General features: G+C 34.1%; 1 protein-coding gene and 2 long non-coding RNA genes across 3 annotated transcripts; 1 reads left to right on the top strand and 2 right to left on the bottom strand.

Moving 5' to 3' along the window:
- Positions 1-2,209: 2,209 nt before the first annotated feature.
- On the bottom strand, positions 2,210-6,177 carry LOC140885360 (uncharacterized). The gene is made up of 4 exons (XR_012150889.1): positions 6,129-6,177; positions 2,668-2,715; positions 2,465-2,531; positions 2,210-2,240 (listed from the first exon to the last, which is right to left on the bottom strand). It is a non-coding gene; the product is annotated as an uncharacterized lncRNA (long non-coding RNA).
- A 2,044-nt stretch (positions 6,178-8,221) lies between these two features.
- On the bottom strand, positions 8,222-9,212 carry LOC140885359 (uncharacterized). The gene is made up of 3 exons (XR_012150888.1): positions 9,082-9,212; positions 8,765-8,956; positions 8,222-8,329 (listed from the first exon to the last, which is right to left on the bottom strand). It is a non-coding gene; the product is annotated as an uncharacterized lncRNA (long non-coding RNA).
- Positions 9,213-11,921: 2,709 nt separating this feature from the next.
- LOC140882032 (uncharacterized) lies at positions 11,922-17,669 on the top strand. Its single transcript, XM_073287759.1, has 6 exons — positions 11,922-12,231; positions 12,758-13,039; positions 13,622-13,795; positions 13,937-14,043; positions 14,720-15,045; positions 15,992-17,669. The coding sequence occupies exons 1-6, from the start codon at positions 12,121-12,123 to the stop codon at positions 16,585-16,587; spliced, it is 1,596 nt and encodes a 531-aa protein (XP_073143860.1). The 5' UTR covers positions 11,922-12,120; the 3' UTR covers positions 16,588-17,669.
- The last annotated feature ends 4,946 nt before the right edge of the window (positions 17,670-22,615 follow it).

Here is a 22,615-nt window from a genome sequence, read left to right as displayed (position 1 = left end):
AGGGCTCCTCCAATTTATAATTTTTAGGGAGCTCGGGCTGAAGAGGAAGGGCTGTCAAGAATTGGGTAGGTCTGGTTCGGGCACCAGGGAGTTGAATATAAAAGAATCTTTCTTTCCATCCCTTCCAAGAGGAAGGGGTATCATCTAGAAACCGGGCATTCTGCCGGGCATTCAAAGAGAAAGCCATCTCAGTGAAACGACAGACATAATAGTAGTGAAAGATCAGAGGGGTGATGGCTAAGTTGTTCGCTTTAAAAAGAACGTAAGTGGCAGCCATCATACGGAAGGCATTGGAATGAAATTGATTCAAGGGAACCTTGTAAAAAGAAGCAATTTTGTAATAAAAGGGATGAATAGGGAAACGAAGCCCATTCCTGAGCTGTTCCCTGAAGAACGTATAGAACCCCTCGGGTGGCCGGTCAGCCCGGCCTAGGGCCCCGGAATAAGAATAGAGTACGCAGGAGGAATGTTACCCATAAGCCTAAGTTCCTCTATGGATTCCGGGCGGAGGGTACTGGTAAACTGGGAGAACCAGGGACCTTCGGGGTTTGGTTTGGGCAAATGAAGGAGAGGCCCAGAGTCAGAGATTTTAGCCTTACCCTTGTCCTTAGAAGGCCCGATTTTAGCCTTCTTCGGACGAGATAAGGAGGGGGCTACTGTGGATTGGACATGGGAGGTAACAGGAGGGGGAAAATCGTGGCGTAAGGCCTCGGATTCTATATCAGAGGAGCCACGAACGTGGCCACCGAAGGTTGAAGATGTGGAATTTGACATGTTCAAGGGACAAGGAAACTTTAAGGTAAGATAGACAGAAAACTTACAGAAGAAAGCAAGCTTGCTACGCGGAGTCGCCGGAGCCGGAGAAGCTTAGAAACAGGGAAGGAATACGTGAATAGGGAAAGTAAAGAAAAAGTGAAGAAAGGGGTCTAGTATTTATAGGCGAAGAGCTTTAATTCTGGCCGTAGATGAAAAGATGATCGAAGGGTAAGGGTGACCTTGGGAAGTTGAACCGGGCAGCGTAATGATGACGCGGGCAGTCGAAAGGACAGGTAACGTCCTCTGACACCTGCCCTTCTTTTCAAATTCTAGGGTTAACGTCAGCCCTATAACTTTTGGACATTAATGGGAGATACCCCAAGAAATCCGTGGTAGCAAGGCCTTGAATAGCCAGGGGCAGGACTGTAAGTCAGGACAGCGAGTAAAACTCTAGCCCGACTATTTTTGGGATGAGTAGTGATGCCCCGGGGGGCAGGGACATAAAGAGTCAGGGATTACAGGGTTGTATTAAATCAAGGGTGGCGGGACTGTAAGTCAGGACAGCGAGTAAGACTCTAGCCCGACTATTTTTAGGATGAGTAGTGATGCCTCGGTAAGCCAGGGGGCAGGGCCACGAATGCCCCGGAGTGGCACGGCCGTATTAAGGCAGGCCAGGAGCCTCAGAAGCCCGGGAAACCAGGTCTGCAGGACTTAGATAAGGCCCGTGTTTTAGAGGCATGATCCCCACGATTATCATAAACCCGAGCTTTCCGGGTTCATCGTACGTGACAGGCAAACGTGGGCAACTACCGCACCCACGATCCATATCGTGGCCACTACCCTGGAATTGCGGAGTGACACTCTCACTCCAAGGCCTATAAATATCTACTCACAGATATTTGTAGATGTATGTTCATCTAAACTTCCAAAGCACTATACTCATTTCTCTAAAAAGCCCACTCTATTTTTAAGTCTAACTTAAGCATCGGAGTGGCCCCGCCGAAAACTCCTCCGGCGCCCCACTAACGTACTTTTTATTCCCTTCCTTGGTGTGCAGATCATCTTGATTAAGGAAGGACAACTCATATATTACCTTCATTAGTCCGGTCACCACGTCAGGCCCACATCACTACCCTGATAGCCCGGGCCCTTGTTTTACAAACCATCATCAGCGCTGTTTAATGAAGTTAATGTGATATAAAAATTGAATAATTAAATTATCTTTGATCCACGTACACCAATAAATTTGTTCATGTAAGACATGTTATACCTTACAATATTTCAAAATCTTAAATTAGAGAAAATATAAAGGGTAAAATTTCCACAACACAACACATTTAATCATGAAATTTCAATAATTACAGATATTGAATTTTCGGAAAAGAATATTATAATTGCTAAAATAAATCAAATACGAAACATATGTACTAATATTTTTACCAAAATGATGTATGTTCATCCATGTGCCTCTTGATAATGTTTTTCTGCAACATTGAAAAATAATATAATAAATAAATAAATAAAACCAAAATAAAATAGAAATATTTTGTTGTAACTACATATATTTTTAAATATAACATTATGTTTTTGTTCTTTGAAGTCGTTTAAATCTCATTCTTCAACCAAAACAATTAGTTTTGCAATATAAAAAATCAACAATATCGTAAGTAATAAATTAAAAATAGTACTATTTAATAAGAAAACTTACATCGGCCAAAGTTATACGCACTAACTCAACAGTTGCATCATATACCAATGATTTGAAGCCTCGCAAGCTACAAATTTCACAGACTTAATATAAATTGTATTGTCAATAAAAAAAATAACAAATTAAATATCTTATAATAGAATTGGAGTATAATACACTTAGATTATATTTTATGATAGTATTTTGTTTGACATCTCGAGTACCATTGGTATAATAGCCAACACAATCAGTAGAATGGTTCAACTGATGACCTGCATAGTGAAAAAATGTTATATATAAGTAAATATATGAGTGATATTCTCACATTCGGAAATAAAGCATAACATCTTACATTTTTGTAATCATCAACTATTACGAAGTAACACATCTTTGTAAACGACGTTTTTGGTGTAAACACCGGATCTATGAGGCAATTTTCCATCTCTGACCAAAATTTTTGTACACTGTTGTGAAACTCCTCTTGAAAGTGCCACATAAAGCTGGCCATGACTGAACACATGATCACGCAAAAATATACCTATGTTTGGTATTGTTTGTCCCTGTGCTTTGTTTATTGTGAGAGCAAAACTCAATCTTATAGGCAATTGTTTACGTGTCAACTCAAATAGCAATTCAGAATCAAGTTCACTTTTCAAAGGCATTCGATGGAGAAAATATCTTGTTCCCTTGTGAGGACCCGCTATAATCTCAGCATCTACAAAGTTTCTATACAGATTGCGACATATCAACCTTGTTCCGTTGCATAGTCCAAGTTCAGGTGCCACATTTCGTAAGAGCATAATAGGACAACCTACTTTTAAAACAATTCTATGTGGTGGTAGACCACTTGGACTAAGAGAGTTTAAGAACTCTTCTTGAAAGAGGTTGCTGTTGTCATCCTCAACGATATCCCAAGATAAATATTCTCTTTCTTCCCCAGAAAATTTTGCAATGAGAATTTCATTTATTTTATCAACATCTACATTTTTTGGAGTAATTATGGCTCTGTTAACCATGTAGTTTGCATAGTTGGTATGATCTACCATATTTGGAAAAATAACATCAATCAAGTGAGAAAGTGAATGCTCATCTTCCCATGGTATGACCATCGAATCTGGTAATTTTATAAAATCTCCATTTGTGGTATGTTGCAAACCATCGCCAATGCGTAGAAGTAATTGCGAGAACTCAAAGTCTTCTGCCGATCTCATATTTTGATGAAGATGTAGTACATTAACAGAATTCCAAAATGTAGACTTTGAAATGCTTGCAGCAATTTGTTCTCGTGCTGATCCTCTTTTAACAACGGGTAATACTTGACGAAAATCTCCACCAAAAATCATAGTTTTTCCACCAAATGGCAACATGTTTTCCATAATATCTTGAAAAGTTTTATTAACAGATTCAAAAGCATAACGATTAGCCATTGGAGCTTCATCCCACACTATACCTGATGCACGTCTGATCAACTCTGCCAGATCCTTTTGTTTTTCAATGTTGCAAAGTGTTTCGGCTGTTGGATTAAGTGGAATTTTGAGACGTGAATGTGCAGTCCTTCCACCTGGTAACAAAGTTGCGGCTATTCCAAAAGTTGCAACTGCTATTAAAATTTTACCTTTCTTTCTTAAATACGCTAAAATTGAGTGATATAAGAAAGTTTTTCCAGTTCCACCTGGACCGTCAATAAAAAATAGCTTTGGATGATTGCACATGATGCTCTTAACAATAGTGTCAAACGCATTCCGTTGTTGAGAATTTAAATTTTCAACGGATCTGTAATCTTCATCTGAAATTTGAATAGCAAGCTCATCCTCAATTATCCTTGGGAGTGGAGATTCATCCAAAAACTCAACACTTATAGGTGGTAAATCAAAATCATCGAGTTTCATTTTGTGTTGATGTAACAATCTTCGTAACTCGAGCAACAATTTGTTTGTGATGAAGTAATTGGTCGACGAAGTTGATATACCATAATCCTCAGACATATATGGATGAAATTCATTCCAAAGTTCTCTAACTCGTGTCGGTTGACAAAAAAACCAATATTGACACAAATAACCTTCTTAGTGAGGATGGCATTTTTATAGAATATGCTTCATGCATACAATGACGAACATAATCATCATGTTCAAGAAGTCCTCGATATTCAGCTGCCTCTTTGAATGTTGGGTACGTGACACCATTTACAGTCTTGAGTTCTTCAAAATTCCTAGGTCCTCGGACATGATTTAGGAGGATACGTTCATAGAACCGTTCACCTTCAGATGGAGAGACGACATATATCCTTCCAACAACTTTGTTTCGACCCCTTCGTGAAACCCATTTCTTTTCAGATTGTACCCATCTGTAATGTTGTGGAAATTTCCGATACAAATATTTCTCAGTGAATGAAGAATCACAATTCATTGTGAAAAATTCTGTCAGCATAGTCTTTGAGTTATCATCATCTTCAATTACATCACTTACATGCTGATGTGAGCTGAATCTAATTAGTTGTTGATTTGGTAAATGTATTTGGAGCCTAACAACTGAAGGATACATCCGAATAAATTCAAAAAAAAAAAATTCTTCATAATGCTTCAGGTGCACAAATCCATCTTCCATCCACAAATTGTTGAATTTCATCCCAGTTATTTCCATTGCGTAGTTCTAGTGCCACTCTATCAGGTCCTTTATGAATATATTTATAAATGTATTTGACACATTTTATCCCACCGCACACTTCAACATTTATATGACAATCAAACTTCAGTAGACGATACGGATTGTATGGTACTACCCAACCATTGTCAACCATAACCTGACCATTTTCATTAAGTAACACTGGTGCAGCTTCACGTCTTCGATATATAGGATATGAATCATTTTCTTGAGTTGTGTATGATGTAAAGGGTTTAGGAAATTTCTTCTTACAAATACCATCTCGCATACATGGACTATGAGGGTTGAGTAATCCACATGGTCCATGTATCATGTGGCGGAGTACTGCTTCATACAAATTAGGTTTATCTATTTGCGATGGTATTTCAGCATGTACGACTGAATCAAAATCATCAGGATTATGCAACTTGTCAATGGTTTCAAATATGAGCAACATATGAACATGAGGCAATCCTCTCTTTTGGTATTCGATAACATATGAGTAAGAAATAACTTTTCCTAAAACCCCTCTTTCCACAACATCTTTTTTGAATTCTTCAAATTTTGCCTTGAATACCCTTGTTATCAAATCTGGATGATCTTGAGGTGATTGACCTGGTAGGAGTTGCTCTTTTATTTCAATCCAATTTGGATTACATGTCATTGTAAGAAATAAATCTGGTTTTCCATATGTTTGGACCAAATTTATTGCATCTTGATATCTTTGATACATATCACGTGGGCTACCAGGGAAAGATGAGGGAAGCACTACTCTACGACCAACATTTCCTACATTATAATGTATTTAGGTAAGTAAATATATAAAAAAAAATTATACTGTATTGATTGGGTTATTGATAGCATTAGTTTAGTACCCTAATAATACATTGAAGGGTTAAAAATTGTTTTAGACATGTGGGCTCCATAAAATTATATGGACCTTATATGCCAAATTAAATTGGACCGTTTGATGTTGTGTCAGAGCATTACTGTTATTATAGCATTTCATAAACCATACAATCTCAACAATTTAAAGCAATCATACCTGCATTATTTTCTCCGCCATCTAGACAATCTTGTAGTCCTTGGTAAAGTTCTGATAGAATATTATGTTGATTTGTACGAATCCATCTCAACCTCTGTGTTTCGATCTTCACATAATTATCAACCACATATTGTTGTAGTAGACGTCCTTCCTGAAGAAATAATGCTGAACAATTTGCTCGTATCTGATACAAAAAATAGTTCATATTTTGAGATTATTAATGTATATCATATGTAAAGTCTTATATAGTTAATTAGAGAAATAAATTTCTATTTTTTTAAAGGCTAACCTGTAAACGGTAGGAATAATAGTCTAAACATGTTAGCATTGTTCCATCAATATTGCGGCTATTTATATCTCAACCATATGTTCCATTTGGTAGAAGAAGAGGATACTGTAAAGGATCATAATATCCTACTATATCTTAAATGTTCATAAGACGTCCATTAATACCTTCGACTATGATATCCCTGCCACTTAAGTTTTCCGGATATTCATTGTCTACGATAACCGCTGCAACTTGAGATGCTGTTGGTTGGCAATATTGACGCTGATTTGATTTTTGCTGCCTAATGATTAGTTTGCAGTTATGTATATCCTGACGCTGTCCAATTTGTCGGAAGACTTGCACGAAGGGGTTATATTGATCAAGTATCCTTTGTATCTTTATCAACAATTCTCTTCTTAGTTCTTGATTTTCTCGAAGCCTGTTGTCTATCTCATTATCGGTATCTACAATCCACATTTGCATGTATCTCGGCCTACTATTTTCATGTGGTAGAAGACTTCCAATTGAGTGATATATTGTACCCTGAGCACGGAATGTGTAAATCCCACTTGCAGCTGTTGCCAATGATTCATCTAGGTTAACTCCAATAGACGTAAATGAGAAAACACGATTGTATGCCCTTATGTACTGCCTAAAGTGTCTGCTTTCTTCATTTTCTGTAGAAAATAATTCTTGAAGCTCAATTGGTGATGATATTGGATCCAATTTTATGCGTTCATTTCTACAGCATAACTGAGATGATTCCCCATAAAACAAAAAAGCTTGACAGTATGAGCAAGTACTTGGATTAGGCAATATGATTCGATTTTGCCCTTGGAGATAGTTGAAATTTCTAGCTAGATTATGAAATCGTCGTGGACGTGAGCATCGAGGAATGGTATTATTAGCCCCACTACCAATAATATCAATTCCTGTATTCATGCAAATTTAAGTTGTTTTAGAAATTAATTAAAAATAGGTTGTAAGCACAAAATAGTATTTTTCACGGTTGATATCAATTGATCAATATTTTAATATGATATTAACATGATTGAATTTGTAATCATAGAAAGAATACATAAAGCATGACGTGAGTTAGATAGAAATTTAATACTTGTTGATATGTTCTACATGTAATAATTTTTGGGCACATTACGACGCCATTTTTTGTTGTTAATAATATTTTAGTGTTTTTTTTAATTATTTATTGTTTGTTTTTTTAAAAAAAAATCATATTGGTAAATGTTATTTCTCATTCATTCTACCATTTATTTATTTTGTATAAATGTTATTTCTCATTCATTCCACCATTTATTTAATTTGTATATATAAGATACGTACTTAAAAATTAAAAAAAAATCATTTGTATAAGATACGTACTTAAAAATATAAAAAAAAACATTATTCATATGCAACATATGATATACATTGATACATAATAATACCATAATAAAACTTCCTAATGCATATTTAAAAACCCCAAAAAATGTTTCTGCAAAAATAATGGCAGAAAATGAAGCGATTTCGATGTCCCGTGGTAGTAAATAAATTTCATATTTATATATTTGTATTTGATAATCGATATGAATATGTCAATTTATAATATTTTGTTTTGTAACTTAATTACTATTTGCATGTTAAATTATGATTGAAATTTATAAAATAAGAAAGATCCAAGTACGTGTATATCAGTATATGAAGGATATAATTCATTTGGTGACATGAGCATAATCAGATATTTGAAAAGGAATTATATTTATATATCTATATATATGTAAACGGTTATGAAAAGAATTAAAATGACCTTGTTCCACACGTGGAAATGGAATAGAGATTACACTTGGGCCACCTGTTTCAAAAATGGAATCATGTGCATTGTAAATTATTGGACATAGTGTAGAAGTTCGTCCCATGGAATGGAGAGCATCACCACCTGGAATATTAGATTAGCATCTTAATGATAATAATAATATCTTTAAAATATATACATTTTAACAAAATCACTAATATTTCATACACAAATATTTGCAAAATGACATGTAATGAAGAATGAAGCAGATTGACAGAATTATTTTTAAAATTAGATTTATCTAATATGAAAATTTTTTGTGATATAAGATGTGAAATATCTTAAACTTGATATCCAAAAATTATACTGAAATAGAAAAATTCATAATTAATAAAACCAAATTATACTAATTAATAATTATCTTATAAAAACGGTTATGTATTTCCAACTTCAAAATTTGTAGTTGTGTTGTGGGTCGATGACAATATTTGGGCTGCTTCTGACGATGATGAATGTGAGTATGTGAAACCGAAGGAGGAGAAATGTAATAATCATAAATGAAAAAAATATTGGTTTTACCTGAGTTGATTAATGAGTTTGAGCTATTGATATTGATCATATTTTCAGTAGTTGCACTTGTTAACTGAATTCGACGTCTTTGATATATCGCACACCGACGTGCAAGATGCGCTTGATGCTCTTCATTTGTTGTAGAATGTCTTTGTCGCCGTCTCGTGTTTGCAATATTTCAAGTGGATGATCTCGACTCCCCTGATCATGATTTAATTTTAAATAAAAAAAATACATATGAGCAGAAAAAAAAATAATGAAGATGCTACTCAAATAAAACAATCGCAAAATCACCCGAATAATAAATTTTGCAAATATGACATTACCTTGAGATGAACCCTCCATAAATGATGAAGAAGAGCAATCGAATCAATTGAACTGAATGAAAAAAAGATTATCGAACGTACGAACCACTGAGAGGAGAAGAGAAAAATTCATACGATGCACAGAGTTTTTTTTTCTGGGATAATAGAATTTGAATTATTTTTCAAAATAAAGAGATAAGCACTCTTGATAGTGCCTTTCAGTTGGAGAAGAACGTGGGCGTGGAGGTTGAGAAAAGATAGTGGCCTTATCAATATCTTGGGAATTTAAATTTTTTCTTTTTGATTTCTGATTATATATACTCGGATTTGTCAAATTTTTGTGGGTCAAATAAATGTTAGTGTAATATTTGTATGAGGGGCAAATTAGTCTGAGCACATAAATTACCAAAACAGTTATTCTAAGGGATGAGTGTATTATTAAATAGTAAAGATAGTAAAAATAATTTTGTGTACAAATATATTTCTTACTAATTTTTTTTTCGTTAAGAACTGATTTATCTGTAAATATTTAGTTATACCATTTGCATTCATGACTGAAGGTTTTTTTTAAATTTTTTTTTTGTAATTTCGATCTTGTGATTTTGATATCTTGTTTTTTTAATTTTCAGTTTTATCTTGCATATTAAGATTTTTTATTATTATTTCTCACCAGGAATGTTGATGTGGCATGATACATCGGTTCCATACATCCGTATTGTATTGGTGTTCATTAACATCACATCTAACTAAGAACTATGATTGCCAACAAAAACAACAAAGATAATTGACTAAAAATAAAACCTGACAACATAAAGAATCGAAATTTAAAAAAATACAAATATAATGGACCAAAAAAACAAATTTTTTACTTTTTGTATAACTTATTTGAATGAATTTTTGTTGAGTTCCATATTTGTGACAATTATATTATTTTTTTAATTTTTAAATTCAGTGACCATGTGATTGTTTTGTGATTTATTATGACATTTTTCTATGATGATTATTATTAAAAAAAAAAAAAAATCGATGATGATGCTCGAAAAATTTGGATAAGTGTAGTGCAAATCTCGGGCAAAGAGAACAACAAGAGGATGAATGAAACTCAACTGTTCAACTCCTCTTTTTTCATCGGATAATTCTATATTATACTTGGAGTACTTCTAACCAATATGATATTTATAGGTGTGTGAATTTGCAACAAATGAAAATAAAAATATCGGCGATTGACACTATAATTAAGGGTTTCAACCATATTATGGCAAGATGAGATCTATGTTTTGATACAATTGACATTCTGACACGATGTGTCTTACATTTCATGAACGCAACAAGACTCGTGCTTAGTGATTATGACATGACACTATCATTACATGTAATGTACTTTGAGTAATGATTAATATGTTTCACAAACTAATACATGGTGCTAATATTTCAGGAAATAACGAATGACGAAGGGCTGAGCTCCTGAGAACATGTTCAAAATCAGAGTCTCATACTGTCGGAAATCGGGATCACAGACAAGGATTGAAATGGTGTTGGCATGAGGATCTCAAACCTGTAGCCATTCGAGACTTAAATACTTGGATATCTTGGAAGCGAGAATAGGGGACGTTTGAAATTCTACTGATAATGAAATTCCAGACGTTCTACTCTATCACAAATCTCTCATCTGAAGTTTATATAGAAATGAGATATATCATAGGACATCAATGTAACACAATGTGATTTAGTGTAAGAGCTAATATATATATATATATATATATATATATATATATATATATATATATATATACTCACCTATTGTACATGATGGACACGGAATTGGGAATAATTGTTGGGCACCATAAAAGAACTCATATATATATATATATGAGTTCTTTTATGGTGCCCAACAATTATTCCCAATTCCGTGCCCATCATGTACAATAGGTGAGTTGACCAGCACAATTGGTGAATTGACTTATACATGGTGGACATGGAGTTGGACATAGTATATATATATATATATATATATATATTGCAAATATAAAATGTCCATTGCTAATAATGACAATCATCATCGACTAATACTACTACTACTACTAATAATAATAATAATAATAAATAAATAAATAAGTTTGTGAAAATTTTCAGAAATTAATGCCATTAATAGAAGGACAATGAAATCATTGATAAATATTTTGAATCCAAGATTTTTAAGTTGTTTGAATATTGATTTCTTCCGGAAGACCACTTGAATACCAATAAAATAATTTTCTCAGATTACTAATATTTTATATATTATTATTATTATTATTATTATTATTATATATCAAATATGAAATGGGAGAGTTTGAAAAATGACCTTGGTCAACCAAATTTTTTGATTTATGACATTCTTTCAAAAAAAATTTGCAAAATGACCTTCAAATACAAAGGAAATGCAAAAACAAAATAAAAAAAAAAATTGAGAAGGTTATATTTCCAAATCATGGTCAAACGGAGATTATTTAGTTAAATAAATCCTAAATAAATTAAATTAAATTCAATACATTATACAAATGACACAAACGAGCAATCTATAAATTACAAAATTTATATATTGAATATTCGATGCGATGAGATATTTAATTCATAATCTACACAATCAAATAAATAACAAAAAGTTTTAAAATTTTATACTTGGGAATTAAATTCATACATATACAAAATAATACAATGAGTGCAAGCGCGTTGAAGCAAAAACTATTTCGGAGACAAATTAAAGGGACTTGAAAGTATTTACTCTATACCGCAGGGGCATAATCGTCTTAAAAAATGAAACCCCGTTACATGAATCCATGCCATCAAATATTGACCGAATGCATAGAATGTCACCGTAATACATTCTGCCTTCTCCTCTCGATCTTTTTTCTCCTCAAGAACACGCAAAAATTATCAAGGAGAAGGCGGAGAATTCTTAATTGGGTATCTGGAGAGGTAATTTTCATTATACTCCGCATAAAGTTGGAATTCCCGATTCTCCATTTCAAGTTTGGTTCGGGAATTCCAATATTCTTGGATTTCTTGGTATTGTGATTGATGGTTCAGCTGATGGGATCGCCGCATGTCGAGGGATTTGAAGATTATTCGGAGGAGGCGTATGGGCCTCTTGCCAAACGATCTCGCTCATCCGCTTCTCAAACTAACCAGGTTTTTAAATTATAGCTGATTGCTGGAGTTTTTAATTATCATATTTTATTGCCGATCCTGGGTTTAGGGTTTAGGTTATTTTGTTGTGATTTGTTTTTCTGTCTCCGTGGTTAGTCGGGATCCTATCACGTGTGCATAGTTTCATGATGTATTTAATTTACATTTTTTGTTTTATTGTCATCACTTTTATAATAATAATCGTTGAATAACATGGGGAAAGACGAAATTTCCCAACCGTGGTTTTCTTTGATTTGTAGTTGAATAACATGGGGAAAGACCAAATTTCCCAACCGCGGTTTTCTTTGATTTGTATGATTATAAAGATGGGCGAATTTCGATATAAAGAAGTAATGAGATGAACTATCGTTACACATACATATTTGTTTATTGATGCACTGATTATTGTTGCAGTTGTTTACTTTCTAGTGCGATTGTAGGTGTTTTACTTTATCCGAATTTCCCTTGCAACTTTTCCCATTTCTGCGGCTTTTGAAATCCCTGGCATTGATTTGTTTTTAATTAACAGTGGAGCTCAAGAAATCACGAGCTTCCGGTTTCACCATCGGAATACAACCCTCTCGATGAGCCGAGTCCTTTAGGTTTGAGGCTTAGAAAGAGTCCATCTTTGGTGGACTTGATCCAAATGAGACTCTCAAAAGGGACTGCTGCTTCGACTTTGTTGGAGCCTGGTGGAAATGCACACTCACTTGCCAAAACCGATGTGAAGGGAATTGCTGCTTCGTGCGTGAATGACAAGCTGAAGGCTTCAAATTTTCCAGCTTTGTTATTGAGAATTGGCACGTGGGAGGTAATAGTCTGAACTTTTGCATACAATGTTCTTACCAAAATTTCTTTTGTTTGAGAAAGAACTCATCTATTTTGCTTTAAGTTTGAAGAATAATTTGATATCAATATCGAGGCAGTCAAGTTGGTGACTATTGGGTGCCATAATACCCGTTTATTCACATGCTCTCTACATGTAAGAATCTGGAGTATTATGAATGACAAGTGCTAAAGCAAATGTTACGTATAAATAGAGCTTAGGCAATCAAGTTGAAGCAATTTTTTATGAAACTGTTTTGGATTTAATGAAGAGAATTTACAATCCGGTTACCCTCTTTAGCCAAATCTTTTTAATTGTATTTATTCCAGGCAGGTGTTTGTTTCTTGGAATTGCTTGATGAAATAAATACTTTTTGAAGGTCTAGTTATTTGCACTGTTTCTGGTCATACAGAGCTAAGCTACGGAACCAAGATATAACTGTTCAATTCACGCTCTTGCTCTAACTAATAAGTTCTCCAGAAAATTTAATTTTATTTGTAGAGTTCTTTGGCATCTTCTAAAGAGTAAATTCTTTAATTTTTTTGCTGACCAAACATCTGTTGGCAGTATGAGTCAAGATATGAAGGTGATCTGGTTGCAAAGTGTTATTTTGCAAAGCATAAACTTGTTTGGGAAGTTCTTGAAGGCGGTCTCAAGAGTAAGATAGAGATACAGTGGTCTGATATTACCGCTCTGAAAGCTGAATGTCCTGAGAACGGTCCCAGCGCTTTGACAATTGTGGTAACTAGTTTCTCTCACTTTATGCCATCAATATTTTTTTCTGAACCACCCAAAGACAGATTTCTTATTATTATTTTAAGTAAAACCAGGTGATTCCATTTGCTTTATTACTCAGCCTATTATTTCGTGTGTGTGATCCAGTTGGCTCGACAGCCCACCTTTTACCGGGAAACCAATCCACAACCCAGAAAACACACACTCTGGCAGGCAAGTGCTGACTTTACAGATGGGCAGGCTGAGAAACACAGGTAAGACTTTCAAAATTAGTTTGTGTGTTGCATTTTTGTCGTTTTATTGATTGAATGTCGTGGAACATCTTGTGTTGCTGCTGTTATTGGGCACAGTCACTCAAAACCTCTTTAATGAAAATAGGCTATACGTAAAGGACATTTTTTCCTTCAAGTTTCAAGGAACAAGCTCAGAGTATTTTGTGTTTTATGCATGCAAATTGATCTTATGAACAACTATAAGCTATTAATAGTTCTTTTTTAATTTGGTGACAGTAGGGGGGTGGGGGGATGTGTGCGCGTGGTGGTTGTGGGGGATTAATACACTTTTCAGGATCATATTGAGGCTTTTGTCATGCAAACTTCGATTTCCTCTGCTCCTTGCACTATCAACTACTAAATTCTAACCACTTTCCCTAAAACATTTCTAGTCAGTACTAAAATTTGTTTCAGTACTGCACGTGGCTTCCAATTTTTCCTAGATACTTCTAAATTTTGTTTCAAGATTGATGTTATTTTTTGTGCTACATGAATGAACTGTCTCCTTTCCGTAACAAATTTGATATATGTATGAGTCACCTTACTATGGTGGGAATAAATATTTTATTGACTGACGCGAATTGGAAAGTATGGTTTTGTAGACTTGGAAGTTGGAACTATAATAACCTTTGGCCATTGTTTTTTATTGTTTGAATAGGCAGCATTATCTACAGTGCTCTCCGGGTGTGTTAAACAAGCACTATGAAAAGCTTATCCAATGTGACGTGCGTCTTTGTATTTTGAGTCGACAGCCTGAGATAGTCATGGACTCTCCATATTTTGATTCACAAGTTTCTGGTTTCGAAAACTCAGAAGAATGTAAAAGTGAAGTATGTAATGACACGCCAGCTGTTGCTGAAAGATCACCCTCTGTGTTCCAGGATGTGGCACCAGCAGATGCTGCACCATTAGCTTCCTTCAAATTTGGGCAGAATCCTTTGGTCGCTCAACATGTTTCTAAAGAAGCTCCATCACCTATCTCAGGTTTGTTCATATTCTAATTATGTGTTATGATGGGCTTGAATCGTAGGCTTAATTCCTGGGCTTAAATCTTAGGGACACCTTTGTTTCTTGGTTATGGCTTCAATAAGTGAAAAAAGAATAAAATGATCCGTGTATACTGTTTATGTTTGTGTCCATGGTATCCACAATCTGGAGATGACTCTTTTTGGATCAAATTATCTTTACTATGTTGCCCGCACCTACTATTTGTACTGAGCCACATAAGTTTGATTCGCAACCAGTGTACCTGAGAATCAAATGAATGAGAAATATGTTTTTTATTTATTGGATGCACAGGCACTTCTACGTTCCTTTTTGTGAACAAAGCAAAATTATATAAATTTCAGATTTAGTTGAAGAAAGTGTCCTTTCACACGTTTTTGGGTTCTAAAATTTTAAATAAAATTTGGAAGAAATAAATGATAAAGTAGCATTTAAGTTCTATATTGTGGCATTTTAAAATTTTGGTAGCTAGGAAATGAGGTACTCACTTTTGTATGCACATAATGAATAAAGAAATGCTGATCACGCTATAAAAACACCATTTAAGCTCCACCGCATGTTAAATTACATTACCATAGCCTCTGAAATATTTTGTGGTCCAAATTGTCAATTTGTTTTGCTCTCGAACACTCGATCTTAACCATAACCTGTATTTCATGGGAGTTGTTTTGCTCTCGAATACTCGATCTTAACCATAATCTGTATTTCATGGGAATAGTTCTCCATGAATGTTTACCTTTTTTTCCGAAATGGGACATTGCTTTGCTTGAGCTATTATTTCCTATCGTACCATATTCATGTAACCATTTCACTACTTCCTTTTCCAAAATATGTGCAAACTGTCATTATACTCTTGACTACATGATTTGTTTTAATTTGAATTCATTACCTTTTTCCTTATTTATCATCATCTTAATACTGCCAGTGATGGATACACAAGTAAATGAACGGGACATCAAATTTGGTGAGAGAGTTTCTGTTGTACCCAAAATTTGGGAACCACCAAGGGTGCAGGGACTTCCCCCCTCTATGTCTATGAGTGATCTTGTGAATCACATTGGAAATTGTATTTCAGAGCAAGTGACCTGTGGAAATTTACCTTCAAATAAGGCATCAGAATGCCAGGACATGCTTGAAAACATTTCCCAAATGTTGCTGAGCGACACTCAACATGCTATGGGGTTGGATGAAAAATCGCTAATGAAAAAGGTGAATTCTCTCTGCTGTTTATTGCAAGATCCTGTCACAGCTTCCAATGCACAAGTTCGCGAGAGCCATCGTGAAGATATTGATCATGGGAAAGACATCTCCTCTGAGCTTATGAATAACTCTGTACACGAGGATTCTAAATGTAAGCTTACTTTTGAAGGGAATTTCAACAACGGCGTTGATGTTAATCAGGGGCCTTCCATTTCGAGAAAGGACTCATTAAACGACTTCCTTCTCCATCTTCCGCATATTACTTCTCTTCCCAAGTTCTTAGTTGGTATTTCAGAAGATGATGAATATCAAGCTACCTGATGGTTGTTCTTTGCCCATCAGTAGTTGTCTGATACAAAACTAGACGGTTTTGGTTTTCCCTTCGAGTAGAAATTTGCCATTTGGTACTAGTTTTTAGGTGATGTCTGCCGTCGTGGGATTTGGAAATTAAGTTTGATGAAGAATCCTGCAATATTCAGAGCACTAGAATATCGTGTCTCCAAACATTTGTGTGTTTGTCCGTCAGATTTCAGAGGATCTGGTTGTACTTGTGCTGTAAATGGACCGTTTTTACTGATTCACTTTAATGTTTCTGGCTGGTATCCACATTCCATATAATGGATTGGACTCCAAAATATAATTAGAAAAACGAATCAAATAGTAAGATTTTGAAACTTTTTATAGAATGATGATGTTTGTCCAAAGGAATTTTAAGATTTGAAATGAAAATAGGAATTCTAAGATATGATGGGGTGAGTCGATGCTGGGTTCAGGGTAGTGCCCTGAGCCAATGATCGAGCGACACGTGGCTGCCTATTTTAAAAAAACAAAAAATCAAATTTTCTTAAATATTTACAGATTCAACCCAACCATGGTTAAAACAAGCGGCCAAATAATTGAATGTGTTTTCTGTTACCGCGCAAAACACAATCCCAACAATACATTTTTTTCTACAGATCCAAAAAATTCTTCAAATCCCCAAACAATCGAGCCACCATCACTCTGTTACCGAAGCCGCCGCCGCCGCCCGTCGCAGCCACTCCGTCGCCCCCATCCGCCACTTCCGCTTTCTGTCTCTCCATCGACGTCGCCCATCACTCCACTGTGTCGTTGCCATCGGAGATAGATGTAAGATCACAAAAGAAATAGAAATGGGTCGGTTTATATAGAGATACCCGATTGAAATTTGTTCTTAAGATTTATATTTGGATGTTTTTTTCTGGTGATTTATGTTTAGATTTTTTTAATAGAATTTATGTTTGGTTTTTTGTTGGACTCGGTGGTTTTATAGTTGTTCTTAAAATTAATGTTTAGATATTTTCATAGGATTAAATATTTAGTGTCTTTCTTACCACGATTGGAGTTGGCTATTACTCAGTGTTACAAGTTAGTACATTGTAAAATCACAAGCCAATATCATGTTTTTATCAATTTAAGATTAAGATATAGAATCTGGAATTCAGATAACATTTTATCTTCGATTTTGATTGGGGTATGCATGTACGTGTTTTTTTTTCCCTGAAAAAACAATAGGTTTACATAGATACAGGGAGACTCAGCAATGTGAAGCAAACAAATTGAATTCTGGTGAAGGCAAGCTAATGAAATCGTTTAATTATTTTGGAACCACCTTGGCTGCTAAACTTCACCTGAGGTCTCCTTTGTAAATTTAGAAGCAATTTACTCATCACCGTTTCAGATTTTGACTACTGTTTTAGATATGCCTAGCATGTTAATTATTGGTTTTGCTTCATTGATCACTTTGCATTTAACATTGAAATGTTTGGTTGACTCGTCATTAATTTGATTTTAGCTTCAGTTAGAAATTTTTGCAAACAAAGTAATGGAGAAACTATGATTTATGACATATTTTTTTTTATGACATGGTTGCGATTGATCAAAGACATTTGTTGAGATCATCACGGAATATTTCTCATGCTCAAAAATCCACTTTAGAAGCAATGGTAAATGCTGGGATTTTTGTGGCTAATGCTGTAGTTTATATGAAAAATGATGCACAAGGGCCACGTAATTTGAGCTTATTCGAAAAGATGTATACGATCACCTTGGTCGTATAAAAAAGCATACGAAAGTTGAGAAGGGGATGCCTCTGCCTTACTTCATCATTTTATAAACAAGGCAAATAAGGAGTCACATTTTTATTGGAACGATCATTTTTATTGTATACGATCATTTTTTTTAATTTTTTCAGGGTCATGATGCTGATAACAGTAGATAGCTCGATATAACAGATGTGTTGTCTTAGCTTCTTGAGATAGATCGTTTGCATTTTTTGATAGTTTTATTTGCGGTAGTTATAGAATTTACTGTTTGTTTGTAGAATGTGACTGGATAGTATGGATTTCCTCCAATGATAGTTCTTTTTTTAAATACTACTTATTTATATTTGTAGACATCACTGGATTGCCTATCAAAATCCATGAAATGGATTGATGTATTATTTCAGGATAAGCTTTGGGAATAACATATGTTTATAGTGCTCCCATTATGCTAAAATTGACATTATTTTAAGTTGAGGAGCAAACGATACCCCCCTTTCCAATGTTGGTTTATGCAGAAACGATATAGGATATTATGATGCATATTTTAAAAAAATTTGTAGACATTAATTGATCTAGTATTCTTACAGATTTGTGATCTCTAGCTGTGTTTGACGAGGTACAAAGCTTGTGATATTAGTAAAGTTCAGAATCTGGCAGCTTGTGATAGTTTTTGATAGTATGTTTTAGTTGGTCATGACTCTATTTCCTTGACTTGATTTGTGTTCAGCTGGTTATAGCTGTCTTAACTATGATTTGACTATTGTTCTTTTGGTTGAGTTTCGTTGGTTTTGAAGGTCTTACGGAAGCTAAGCCGTGCAACAAAGTTGAAGCGGAGGGAGATGCTTTTGCTTGATTGAATAATAACCTGTTTTTCATTCGAATTGGATCAAGAATCAAGTCATGCTTTAGACAGATTATGTATTGTGTTCTGGCCCTGGTGGCTCTACATTTTCTGGCTATGGATTCCTACTTTATGTTCTGGAATTGTATGACATTTTTTACTTCATTTGTGTTATGGAATTTCCCAATGAACAAGTGGCTCAACATTTTCCAGTTTATGTTATGAATTTTACTTTCTGTTCTGGCATTTTTTTACTTCATTTGTGTTATGGAATTTCCCAATGAAATAGTAGCTCAATATTTTCCAGTTCCTGTTATAACATTTACTTTATGTTCTGGAATGCCAATTCCTTTTCTGGAATTTGGAGAGTTCTTAGAATTCAGAGGGTTGAATCTTGAGTAGACTTTTCTGTGTCTTGATTTTGAAATAATCAACAAGTTTAATTTTTTGAAGTTGCATTCCATATGAAATATGGGAGCACCTGCTTAAAATATCACTGGAGTCGAGGGCAGGCTCTCTTGAGAAATGAGAATTCAATTCTGTCCTTTTCTATTTTCTGGAAATGAGAATTCTATTTTCTGGAAATGAGAAGTTACATTCTGTCCTTATCTATTTTCGGGAAGTGAGAATTCAATTCTTTTGCTGACACAGGCTCTCTTGATTTTCCCAGTGTTATGCGCTCCCTGATAGTCCGTATATGTGGAATGATCAAATAAATAAATCCAAAGGTCTAGAGGTAGAAATGACAAACGCAAAATATAGCCAATAATCTTCCATAATCACTACACATTTACGAACGTCTAAACACTTGAAATAATTGTCAAATCATTACACATTTACGATAGTCTAAAGTCTTGGTACAAATACCAAATCAATACAAATTTTCAATCGTCTAAAATCTTCAACTTCCTAACCATCACATTTATCTTCTCGATTTCCTTCTCAACACAATGCATGATTACGGTTCTCAATTTCTAAAGCTAACAATGCTAATTGCAATCTATCTAGTCTTTCAGTTTGAGTAGAATTCCTCAGTGAACTTGTGCTAGAAGTAGTGCTTGAACTTGCTTCGCCGTTAGTTTGGAAAGAATCACTCCGATGTTTCTCCTTATATGCCTCAAAAGCTCTTAAGGCTTCCTCGCGACTGTAATATGACTCATGTAGAGCGCAAATAAAATTGATGACTTGATCATATGTTTCGGACAAGGTCCCATAGATACCAGGTTTTCGTCCTACAAAAACGACATACGTTTTTTCCTACCTAACAATAAAAAATATTTCATTACTGTATACAACAAAACAAATAATAAAACAAAATTGAATTAAATTGAATGACTCACCATTTGATCACATTAAAGTATAACGAGACTAAATCTGCTTTAATGTTCCCAAATGATGATCTTCTCACGCAGCGTTACTTCATGCTGGCCTAGCTCACTCTCACCAAATACGCCGACTGCCGTATCTTTCAACTCAAAACCCACCGAACACCAAGCTTTTCCCCTCCTCGAACTCGCTCACACCACTGCAGTTCGGCTTCTCGTCTCCTCACTGCCACACTAGATGACAAACCAATTTCCAGCACTGTCCATAGGTTTGTTGCTTCAAATTTCACTTAATGACTGCTTAATATTAATATTCTATTATGGTTTATGTTTGCAAATAATTATTTTTCATTGTCATGATTGTCTACATTAGCAATCGTTGTATTAGATATTTTGATCAAGATGAGATTAATTTGCTTCTGTAACTTACAAAATTTATGTGACTAAGAACACATTTAAACTTTAATTTGCAGATAATTGTAAATGATGTATGATAAGAGGATGATGAATAATTAAAAAAATGAGCATAAAAAAAACATGTATTATATTATTGTAGTATTAGAGCGAAATATTGGAGGAAATAAAAACCAAGAAACTTTATGTATATATCCTTGACGCTAGACTATTAGCTTTTTGAAATAAAACGAATTTTACTGAATTTGTGGAACAGTAGTGACATTTAGTTTACATTCTCATGGTTAAAATTTGTTTAAAAGAGTATTAATAATTTTTTTTACGAAACTAAAATTTCACAACAGGGTAAAAAAACCCAATAAAGGAAAAAAATTATCTGTTCTTGCAGATTCCTTACAGTTGACATTAAATCTCACATGCAATTGTTCCTGAGAAATACAGAGTGCTTTAAGAAACAAAAGAGAAGGGAAACTAGAAAAAATAAATGACCAAATTTGATTATTTGTTTGATTCTCCATTTTCTCCCAATTTTGTGTCTTTGGAGTAAAGCAAGTTTTTTTTTGTTTATTCTATTCATTTTCTTTACTGAATTTTTTCATTTGTTCTTATATATATTTTGTTAATTGCATTCATTGTTTTGATGAAAACATTTTGGCATACTAATGTTCAAACAAATTAAGCTCAAGTTGCTCAAGTATTCCATTCAAAATTTCGAAGATGGCACCAAACAAAGTACAACTTACAAGCATCATGAATATGTCGATTGAGAATCTATGTACTGTTTTGTTTTTGTTTTTTTGAAAATACAATGAGACTGAGATTGGATGTTTGTGAGTTTGTCCTTGTATTGTTTGTTATTTTTTGTTTTCTCACTATTTGACTATAACTTTTCATTATGTTTGGGTATTTAAATTACATATTGGATGAAATTTATGTTTTTTTTATCGTGTTATGTATCATAAATGATCAAATCGATCAAACCGAACAGTATAAATCAGTCCATTATAGTACAAAACTCTTAAGATTACATTGTTCATACACAAAAAACCGGTAAACCGAACCAAAATTGGATAAAGGATAAATTGCTACACAAAACACACTAAAATTAGTTTATCTATTGTATCTCCGTTTGTTAATAGTTCTATGTACAAATATTTCAGAAAAAAAAATTCACTCCATTAGCATTATTTGTGACTCAAGCTACAAGATATATTAGCTAAAAACCTAAAATACAAACATGCAATTATAATTCATTAAAAATTTGGGAATGCAGATTTAAATATTGGATTCCAAGTTCAATTTTACTTTTTTCCCCCCATTTATTTACCATTGTTTTTTTAAAAAATTCAATTTGTCACAATTATCCTATCAGTTATTTCACTATAAAAAGTACGTATATTTAATTTTAAATTAAAATATAACCTGCATTATAATGATGTCAATTGGCAATGAATCGGTGGAAAGAATTGGGACATTAATATAAATGGCAACTCTTATCATGGGCCAAAATTTTCCTAATTGAAGATAAAATTAGCAATTGAGACCAAAGTTTTTGTATAATTCAATTTGAGGCCCAAGTAGTGTCCGTATAGAAACATAAGTTCCCACAAATAGAAGTCCAAACCTATTTATAATTGAGTTGAGTGTCCTATAAAAATATATGTTCTCATAACCCCCCCAAATTTTAGCTTGATCATTCTTCAACC

Source organism: Henckelia pumila, chromosome 2, assembly GCF_033568475.1.
Source record: "Henckelia pumila isolate YLH828 chromosome 2, ASM3356847v2, whole genome shotgun sequence".
Classification (NCBI taxonomy): domain Eukaryota; kingdom Viridiplantae; phylum Streptophyta; class Magnoliopsida; order Lamiales; family Gesneriaceae; genus Henckelia; species Henckelia pumila.
The sequence above is the reverse complement of the archived record's forward strand: the minus strand, read 5'-3'. Positions and strand labels throughout refer to the sequence as shown.